General features: G+C 35.0%; 1 protein-coding gene across 1 annotated transcript; it reads right to left on the bottom strand.

Moving 5' to 3' along the window:
• Nucleotides 1-5042: 5042 nt before the first annotated feature.
• LOC149901131 (peptidyl-prolyl cis-trans isomerase sig-7) lies at nt 5043-7056 on the bottom strand. Its single transcript, XM_090111798.1, has one exon. The coding sequence runs from the start codon at nt 6948-6950 to the stop codon at nt 5061-5063; it is 1890 nt and encodes a 629-aa protein (XP_089967924.1). The 5' UTR covers nt 6951-7056; the 3' UTR covers nt 5043-5060.
• Nucleotides 7057-11273: the final 4217 nt, after the last annotated feature.

The following is an 11273-nucleotide window of genomic DNA, read 5'->3' as shown; positions in this document are numbered from 1 at the left end:
GTAATCGTTAAGTGTGCACAGGCGATTTTTCCGTAAGTATTACAGATAACAAAAAACTTTAAACTGATATCGAAAGTACATTTCCCTGGCATTTTCCGGTAATTTCCCAAGCATTTTCCGGGAATTTGCCAGGCATTTTCCGGGGATTTTCCGGATGTTTTCCAGACATTTTCCGGGGATTTTCCGAGCATTTCCCGGGGATTTTCCGGATGTTTTCCAGACATTTTCCGGATATTTTCACGCATTTTCCGGATATTTTCCGGACATTTTCACGCATATTTTCCAGGCATTTTCCAGGGATTTTCCACGGGGTTTCCGGAAATTTCCACGCATTTTCCGGATATTTTCCAGACATTTTCCGGACATTTCCCTGACATAGCCTGTAAATGTTTCGAAAATGTCTGGAAAATCCCCGGGAAATGCTCGGAAAATGCCTGGGAAATTCCCGGAAAATAACCGGAAAATGCATGGGAAATGCCTGGAAAATATCCGGAAAATGCGTGGAAATTTCCGGAAAAACCGTGGAAAATGTCTGGAAAATCCCTGGAAAATGCCTGGAAAATATCCGGAAAATGCGTGAAAATGTCCGGAAAATATCCGAAAAATGCTTGGAAAATCCCCGGAAAATGCTTGAGAAATGTCCGGAAAATGTCTGGAAATATCCGGAAAATGCGTGGAAATTTCCGGAAAACCCGTGGAAAATGTCTGGAAAATCCCTGGAAAATGCCTGGAAACTATCCGGAAAATGCGTGAAAATGTCCGGAAAATATCCGAAAAATGCCTGGAAAATCCCCGGGAAATGCTCGGAAAATCCCCGGAAAATGAAAATGTCAAAATGTGTGAAAATGACCGGAAAATATCCGAAAAATGCCTGGAAAATCCCCGGAAAATGCTTGGGAAATGTCCGGAAAATGTCTGGAAATATCCGGAAAATGCGTGGAAATTTCCGAAAAAAACCGTGGAAAATCCCTGGAAAATGCCTGGAAAATATCCGGAAAATGCGTGAAAATGTCCGGAAAATATCCGAAAAATGCCTGGAAAATCCCCGGAAAATGCCTGAGAAATATCCGGAAAATGTCTGGAAAATATCCGGAAAATGCGTGGAAATTTCCGAAAAAACCGTGGAAAATGTCTGGAAAATCCCTGGAAAATGCCTGGAAAATATCCGGAAAATGCCTGGAAAATCCCCGGAAAATGCCTGACAAATGTCCGGAAAATGTCTGGGAAATGCGTGGAAAATGCCTGGAAAATTCCCGGGAAATGCCAGGGAAATGTCCGGAAAATGTCTGGAAAACATCCGGAAAATCCCCGGGAAATGCTCGGAAAATCCCCGGAAAATGCCTGGGAAATTCCCGGAAAATGCTTGGGAAATTACCGGAAAATGCCAGGGAAATGTCTGGAAAATGCCTGGAAAATCTCTGGAATATGAATGGGTAATGCCTGGAAAATATCTGGAAAATATCCGGAAAAAAGCGTGGAAAATGCCCGGAAAATGCTCGGAAAATCCCCGGAAAATATCTAGAAAATGCGTGAAAATGTCCGGAAAAAGCGTGGAAAATGCCACTTCAAATTTGCGAAGTAATTAAAGCAGAAAACCAAAAAAGAAAAAGAAAGCTAAAATCTTTCATATTAAATGTATATGGGATATTCATATTTCATACTTAATGTATGGGAGGGTTTAAAGATAATTTTTTTTATATTTCTCGATTTATTTTTAAAAATTTATTACGGCCATTTTACTCATTAGGTTAAGTACTTTCGATATCAGTTTAAAGTTTTTTGTTATCTGTAATACTTACGGAAAAATCGCCTGCGCACACTTAACGATTACACCCTGTATAGTCCATTGAAATGTTACATTTTTTAGGCCTAATCTTGCGTTTTTTAGAGGACGTAATTTTATTTTTTTGATATGTAGGGGGGGGGGGGGGTCAGTGTGAAGCTAAAACCAAGTTTGTGGGGTGATTTGTGGGGTGCCATCAAAAATAGAAAATGTTCATTAATTAGAGTAATTTATATTTTTCTATAAAACTTTTTTTTTATCATTTTACGAAGAAATGATATCAGATCATTTTTGTAGATTGTATTTCGAGGAACAACTTTTATATAAGTACAAAATTCATGCTTCTTCCAAACGTGTGCACTCCACTGAAGCTACTCCAAGACTAATCTCGATATTCCGAACGGAAAAAAAAGGATGTGTGTGGTAGTTATACAGAATTTTTCGTGATACGGTTTCCGAATCAGGAAAACTGATGTATGTGGCCGGCCTTATGCTCTTGCGTCCATCTGTACGGGGCGCGGCGGACCGCCTAAGCGAATTTTATCTAACAGACGTGTTTTCGTGCTTGAATTGACATCGCGCTACCATGGACAGCTCCGAAGAAGAGATTTTACGACTTCAAATCAATACAACAATATCTGGTACAACAAAAAAAAAAGAATTATTTAAATCGGACTTACTTATACTTTTGGAGATATGCGTGGACAAATATACAAACACTTTTGAAATTTGGCACAGGTCTTTATTAGAAGCTGATATAGATTAACATATCCAAAAACTGGGCATTTCTGGAAATATACAATAATACATACCTAAATACGGATCGTATTGATAACCTCCGTTTTGAAGTCAGTTAAAAACCTAGAATTTAAATGAATTATTTGGCCCTGCGCAGACGACAGACTATCCGTGACGCACATTTTAGTCTGTGAAAATAGAACCTATGCAATTATATGCAGTAACGCACACGACGCGCAAAAAGTCCGGCGCACAAAAAATCCGTGATTCGGGCAGACCGCACCGCGCCGCTCCGCACAAAAAGTGTGTGAAAAGAATTGAACGTTTGCTTCAACGCGCGCTAACGCAGACGGCGCACACTTTAGTCGGCAATCTGCATTTGCTAGGGGTGGACGTAACGCACGCGATCTAAAATTCAAATTCAAATTCAAATTCAAATTTCATTTATTTACAAGAATTTACTATTATCATTGCGCCAGAGATCTATTATCTAGACCAATGCACCTCCTCATTGTTGTTTCTGAATGAGTCAAAGCAGGTCTCAAAATAAATAGCAACTCATCAAATGTAGTAACAGACATTTTATAAAATTTGAAAAAAATTGCCGGATGTTGTTTCAGAATTGAATGTTAAGTATGGAACTGCCCCTTCAGTAATCTTTCCGAAAGTATAGGATGTACCCAAAATTCTCTATTTCTTCTTCTTTTTCTGAACTTCATGTACAAAATAATACTTCGCGATCCCTGCACGATTTCCATAGCGTCTACATCCCTACAGATCTGCCGACAAAATGATGGAACATGTGCGTCGTGTGCATTGAGTCTGTGAAAAATCCGCGACCGACTTTTTGCGCGCCATGCGGACTTTTTGTGCGCCGCAGACTCGATCGCACAAAAAGTGTGCTGTCTGCGCAGGGCCTTTAATTAACTAACTTACACGTGTTGAAATTTTATTGATATTTTTGGTTTTTAAAGTGAAAGTTTTATGACATCGTCTCAAACTTTTTGGTCTGTGTAGCGCATGTCGCGTGACGGTCTGCTGCCGAACCGTTCGAACAGTTTCACTTTTACCGTGGTTTCATAAAACCACACAACATTTCTTTATGGCATTCAAATGCTTTTTATATTAATTATAAATTTATAACTTACATGTTTCATTCAAAATCTGTGCTATTTCTTGCCATATATATTCATGCGCCGCTGCTCATCATGATATCTAGGGTCTCCTAGATCATACAGTTCTCTATACTTTTGCACTATAGAAATAAGCAGTTCTTCGTTCATTTTCGTTTATTTTTTAGCACGGCACGTGCGCTAAAATCCGTCTGCCTGTGTCCACTAGACGGATCGGGGCGGGTCGCAGCGCACCGCCGGGAGAAATACGCCTGCAAAGCGATCCGCCAATGCGTTGCGGCCCGCCGCGGCCGCGCTCCGATACGTCGCTAATGGACGATGTTTCATACAAAACATAGGCCGGCGTATTTTTGCGTTGCGATGCGGCCCGACCCGATCCGCCTAGTCACTAGTGGACGCCAGCCATTACTTATCTGCTTTGAGGACGATTTCTAAAGAATAATCACATAAATTAAGTGACATTAAATTATCTAATACATAGTTACAACTATTTTATAACCAGCTTACTAGACTTTGCACTGCAAAGTTTGCAGACTTCTAAGCAATAAAATCATTTTGTTAATCTTTGAACAAAATATGTATAATGCTCTACAGCTTTAGTTCTACGGCGCTATAGTACCTATATAATATATAGGTAGGTATTATATTCTATGCTTCTACCCACACTTCTACCAACCTGCATTTGATGGCCTGTACCCTCGTAGGAGGGCCATGTGCTTACATAATGGGCTGATAATAACTATATGTGGGCATGGACAAATATCTAGATATTTATTGGGTCCATGATGTAGGTAAGTTTCAAAATTTGGTAGTAAATTGTAAAGCCTTAATCATGCCTAGGTAGGTATATGCATTTATTTAATTTCAACGTCGCGGTCGGTCTATCGGTTCATCTATAACAAATATAACATTGAATCTTCCTCTCTTCAGTAACTACTACTTAAGTATCAAAGTTATTAAGTTTTGTAATGTACAGTCTATAATAAAATATACATACATATTTATGTTAAGTTAAATTATTTATCAGGAAAATTATTGTGAATTTAATCATAGACAAACATAATGATTTAATGAAGGAAAAATAAATAAAAAAACGATTAAAAAATAAGCTTTATTGTGATATTTTTTAAAACAAATAAATTAAAGAAACATGTCTTAACTAATATTGAAAGTGATTCTAATTAGAGTTCAATTTTATATCAAAGGAAAACAATTTCATTTTTAATTATTGCAGTGTAGTTCATTCAATATTAAGTATAAAAATACAAAGTACATAATTTTTAATTAAATTTTATTTGTAATACTTTGTTATATCAAAAGCGAACAATTTGTACCATTTGTACGTATTTGTTTTAAGATTAATGATTACAGATAGAAACAACCCAGTCTAATACTTAATAATTGATTTATTTTTTAGATTTCTTTGTAGGCTTTTTTGAATGAACCTTCTTTTTACGTTTTTTCTTATCTTTTTCACTATCAGAGCTAGATGTTGAAGAATCGCTACTACTTTCTGAACTACTGGAAGAACTACTCGAACTACTGGATGTGGATACTTTCCTCTTTTTTCTTCTCTTTTTCTTTCTATCAGAATCACTTGAACTTGATGATTCTGTACTAGAGCTACTTTCTGTAGAACTCTCTGATGATGATGTAGATACCTTTCGTTTCTTTTTATTAGATTTACTGTCTTTTGCTTGCTTATTCTTTGATTTACCGTCCTTTTCATGTTTCTTTCTATCTAAAATGGGGGATGGAGTTTTAGGTTCCTCATTACTAGGTATCTTTTTAGTTTTACTAGTTACACTATTTTCACTTCTCCTTTCTTCATTTTTGCTTTTGTCTCTCTTATCACGGTCTTTACTACGATCATGTTTGTCGTAAGATTCTTTATCACTTCTTCTTGGAAAGGAATCATTGTTCCTTCGTTCAGTGTTGGAAACGTTAGATTTGTGAGATCTTTCAGTGCCATTGTATTCACTTCTGTGTCTATGAGAGTTTCTACTGATACCATTATCACGGTCTTTGCTTTGTCTCTTGCTTTCTCTTTCACTTCTATGAGATCTTGAATCTTTTTGTCTAGATCTACTCCTACTTCTATCTCTTTGTGACCTATTATTTTGGTGTCTATCTTCTCTATTTTTTCTATCCCTATAACTACTTTCATTTCTTTCATGTTTCCTATCCTCATGCTTTGTGTTATGCTCTCTATGGCTATTTTTATTTGTATCTCTACTTGAAGTTCTATTGGACTTTTCTATTTTGTCAAAAGATACTTCTGATTGATCGTCATTAAAATATTGAACACCTCTCCCTTTACCTAACCATCTCATTTTTGAAACTGATTGTGAGAAGTCCACATGAATTCTTCGGTCATCTATTAATACATTGTCCATTTTGAAATAAGCATCCTCACAAGATTTTTTATTATCAAACTCAATGAAGGCATATTGTAAGGAGTTACCAGTCTTCTTATCTCTAATAACTTCACAGCTTACAATCTTTCCAAAGCGACTAAAAATAATTTCCAAGTCATCGTCTGTTGTGACAGGATTGAGCTTACAAACAAATAGTACATTTTCAGGTGGCGCAATATCAGCATCGGGTAAATCACCAACTATTTCAAGGATAGTAGCTCTGGCTTTAGCTTCTTTCTCCTCTATCATTTCTTGTATTTCTTCAGCAGTTTTACCTTCAGTTTCATCAATTTCTTCATCTGGCGCAATTCTACCACCCTTTAGTCGCTCAGGATTTGGTGATGGTGACCGGGATGGTGCTCTCAAGCCAGGGGGATCACTAAAGGGATCTTCTAGAACAACTGTATGTGTAATACGCACATCACGGTATGGCCGATGAGCTTCATCGCAGATAACTTCGTTTAATTTTCCTAGAACTTCATGTCCTTCTGTTACTTCCCCAATCACACAATGTGTGCCGTCTAACGAGTCCAGATCCGGGGCAAGAGTGAAAAAAAATTGTGAGCCCACCATCATATCGTCAGTACAAACCATGGATAGCAAACCAGCTTCTGTGTGACGAATTTTAGGCCTTTTCTCTCCAGAAAAAAATCTTTTGCTTCGCCCTTCTAGTATACCCCAAATAGATTCTCCACCAGATCCTTCCCCCGTCGGATCACCAGTTTGAGCAATAAATCCACTTCGTATGGAATGAAATAGATTGTAATTGTAGTATTTCATTTTGCATAGTTTTAAAAAGTTCAAACAAGTGACAGGTCTTTGATCTAAGTAAAGATCCACAGTGATGTCACCAAGCGTAGTTTCTATTACTACTGCCATTATTTTTAACTTTATACGTGTAAATCATAAAGCGTTTAATTATTGCAAAAGGTTTTAAAAATCAGACACATCACAAAGCTTCAATTATAACCTATTTGAATGTTTGACATTGACAACGGTTTGACATTTTTGTCTGCAGTCCACATTGCCATATTTAAAATTTTGAAAAAAAATGTGTTTATAATTTATATAATGTGGAGTCTATAATAAAATTATATTTTACAGTTAAAGTAAGATAATATTAATAATAAATAATAATACAAAAATATTTTTAACATCAAAGTATCATAAATACAGCGACATCTGTAGATTCTATAGAAAACTAGTATATCGGTATAGTATGCAAGTTGATGAAGATTTCATTTCAGTCGTTAGATGGCAGTTAAAAAATATAAGAATTAAAAAAAAAAGTGTATTAGCTAGTTCAATAAAGAAACGAATCTTCAATGGCGGCCAAAGCTGACTTTGACAGATGGTAGGATCATCAAAGAAGAAAATAAAAATAACGTAAATTGATAATTATTTTATTAATTATTTCAAATTGTTTGTTGACAAACTTTTTTGTTATTGTATTTGTGTATTTATATGAATTATCATATTTACGTATACAGAATGTAATAAAATCCCCATAATACTTGTAATAAGCCCATAAAACTGAACAACTTTTCCCAAAGAACATATTTTGTCAAATTCCAAGAAAACATTATTTACTTTCGCAAATGCATAATTGTCATTGTAAATTTATGATAAAAACTATTATAGGGAAAATCAAATACATTTTAGTGATTTTATTTTTCCATTTTTTTTTGCATACCGTACGGCCGTGTGTGAGCGAGAGGGAATGATAAGCGCCGCCATTGAAGATTCGTTTCTTTAAAGAACTGACTAATAAAAATTAAAACGATAATAAAATACGCTTTTGGCGGTTTTTCTGTGTAGATATAAATATAATTTTCTGTTACATAATGTCTAATCAATAAAATTAATACATGCAACTGTTATAGCTATTGCTTTTTAATTTTTAGTTTATTAAATCCATTTCCATTTGTTTTGGTTTGATTAGGTTTTAAATTTGTGTGTTAATGAAGGTACATAAAATAACAAAATACTTACCTTTATCAATCATCAATGATCTATCAAATTGGGATACAGTGTGTATGTATAATAAACATTTTTATTAATTGCCGAAGTCAGTTTTTCTTGAATAAATTTTTAAAATAAATGTGACTTTCTAGGTAAAAGGTGAAATAGCTGCAGCGTTGAAATCTTTGCCTACGTGTTGCCTACCTTTCCTTCAAATAAACCTGAAACTGAAAGTGCCTAACGATTATATAATTGATGCAATGACGTCGTTAAATGAGGTAGTTTAATAGGTAAGTAACGTAAGTAAATATGTACCTAATAGGTTTTGGTTTTGTTTCATAATACAAGGTCTAAGACGTCGCGCGCGGCAAACAATATTCTTTGATGTGTTGAGGAAATATTTTTTCAATCGTTCCAATTTAATCGTTTTGTTAAGCTACATGAAACATTTTAAAACTTATTTATTTATTGTATTTTGAAGAAACTTAGCTTGCTCTAGTTTTCCGTTGAGTCGGTAGGCATCTCAAGCAGTGCCTATTTTATGGGTAAAATAATAAATTCAGGAATGTATATTTTCAACGTAATACCTAGGTATCAGACGTTTAAACGGTAAACACTGCAAATATAAGTACTGAGCCTGTTGTTTATCCTCATCGCTTGGAATTGACGGTTCAATTTAATTTAAAATTTTCGATATAAACGTGTCAATAGCAACTCACAGCCTATGGCAATTGGCTGTATGCTCACGTTTCTAGAAAATCTAATAAAGGCAGTTTCGTTCACCCTCCTTCCGCTTCGCCCTTAATAAAGTGGGTATTGAAAATTTACCAACAATTCTTCGAGGAATAAGGTTAGCCCAGTATGAATGGCGAGCTCACCTATAACGGGAGGGGGACAAGGTAAATTGATATCAAAGCCTATGGGTTAAAGTTCAAAATCTTTCAAATGGGTTCCGCTTTAAAATAATAAGCTCCGCCGGGTGGAAAATATGATATAAACATGACAACATGTTTTTTTCTTTCACACTTCGATACTATAAAATTTAAATTAAGGGGTTCGAGGTTACTTGACTTTTGTCTTGTTTATTTTTTAACTTTGTAAATAGGTACAATTTTTCTTTTTTTACCATTAAAATCAAACGTTGAATCCACGTTTTTCCTTGCATATATTATCACTATTTAAAGATGTTTTAGGTACTCTTACGCCGCTTATGCAAAAACATTCTAAACATTTTTTATTAAAAATAGCAATATTTTATATTACCTAGGTACTAAATTAGATATACATAATAATATATTTTATGATTTATTCTATTCTATTATTACGATGGTAGCGCACGCAAAATTGTCACTTGCGGAAGAACCTAATAGGATTAATTAACAAGCCGGATGTTTATTTAGATAGAAAGTTGAAGGGATAAATATTTTTAACCCCGCCAAGTTTACAATTAACATTATAATTATATTTCAATGTAACATCTTACACCGCGTGATAGTAATGGAGCATGCTCAATGCTCATATCTTACTAACAATTTATTATAATATGTACCTAGTTACTTAACTTTTTTACACTTCTGTTTGAATAAATAGATATTTTATTTATTCCATGGATACTTTATGTGTCAAGGATATCATTTAAAACAAATATTTATTCTGGAACATAAAAAGACAATTTAGTGCATCGCACGAGATAGGCCGTTATATTATAATCTACATGAAAAAGCAATCAAATCACAAACAACCGTCAAACCGACACAACAAAATATAACTCGGGATGTATTTTTAAAGAGGCGAAGAGGGCCTGGGGTGACGCTTGTATTTCCATACAAATGTTGCATAATTTAAAAGGAAGTTTTTGATGCCCATTTTTGCTTTTATGATTCGTGTTTTATGGGATTTATTGTGAGGTTCTTTATAAACACAGACGTATGCGAGCTTTGTTCTATACTACTATCACATACTATTTTTATTAGTAAGTAACAATTAGGTAACTTATTTAGGCAACATGAAGGTGTAGATACTTGTATGTGTGTAGATAATAAATAAGATAAATAGAAAAGAGATATTAAGCTGCGTCTTTGGGTTTATTCATTTGTTTAATGTCCTGTAAATAACCAGTAGGTAACGTGTAAGTATAATAAATTCAGTAATTTCGCGTGAAAAAAAAATTTATCTATCCGTGATTAGAACTAGTCGGATTAGGGCGTTTGTCCACTACAAGGAATTTTACGGTCCGGCATTCCGATTTTTTACGGTCCGGTATGGCACGCAATTAATCTAAATACTAGCTTGTGCACTATACGTAATTTTACTGTCCGACATTTTACTTTTCCCTATTCCGGATGGTTTTTTGAGTTTACGAGTCGCTGTAGGTATAATTGTTTTCGAGTGCCCACTTGCTTGGATTTTACTCTTTTTATTGCATATGCCAATTGAAAGCAAGCTCTTGTTTTACTTTCTTTTAGCTGGCAATGAGATTTGAGAAGTCGGTATTGTTATTTTATATACATTGACTAAGCATTGACCTATAATTATTATCTAAGTAAGTGTTGGTAAGTTAAAGTTCAAGTGGGAATAGCTTTAGCTCCTCGTCACCGATTAAAATAAATAAGTGAAACACGCATTTTAAATCTCTTACGGAACTTTACTTTTTATTATAACGAAGTAATATAATATTTCACCTTCTATATTTTTACTCGTTAACTTGTAAAATGCAAAAACAATCATTTATGATAGCATTATACCGCCATACTTCCTTGAACTGTACCGCACTGATCCGAGTAAAGACGGACAGGTGCACAAGCAATTCATCGGTTTTTTCATGCCAAACCGGACCGTAAAAAATCGGAATGCCGGACAGTAAAATTCCTTGTAGTGCACAAGCGCCCTTAGTATAGGCATGGACTAATAGAATCTAGGTAATGTTAGCTTGGCAGATCTGGAATGCGAGAAACAATCACTTGTGTATAGTTTGATAAGCTATAGCTGATCTTACAAAGCCAAAATACAAAGCCATAAAAGTGCACCGAATATGACACCCACCCTCTCTTAGATTTAATCTGTTTAGATTTGCCCGTAAAACGTCGCCGATAAAATAAAGTGAGAAGCGCAAAAATCTCCTTGTCTTATCGCCACCGAGCAAGATTACACATAAAAATGTTAAATGATCCTGAACGCGTATTGAAAAAATTTGGGGGAAATGAAGGGAGAAATTGGTAAATACGAGACGAATTTTACGTG

The sequence above is a fragment of the Colias eurytheme genome, chromosome 17 (genome assembly GCF_061535395.1).
Source record: "Colias eurytheme isolate Ceu_HAF_F1 chromosome 17, ilColEury1 Martin Lab GWU primary, whole genome shotgun sequence".
In the NCBI taxonomy this organism is placed as follows: domain Eukaryota; kingdom Metazoa; phylum Arthropoda; class Insecta; order Lepidoptera; family Pieridae; genus Colias; species Colias eurytheme.
This window is presented reverse-complemented; position numbering and strand designations above follow the sequence as displayed.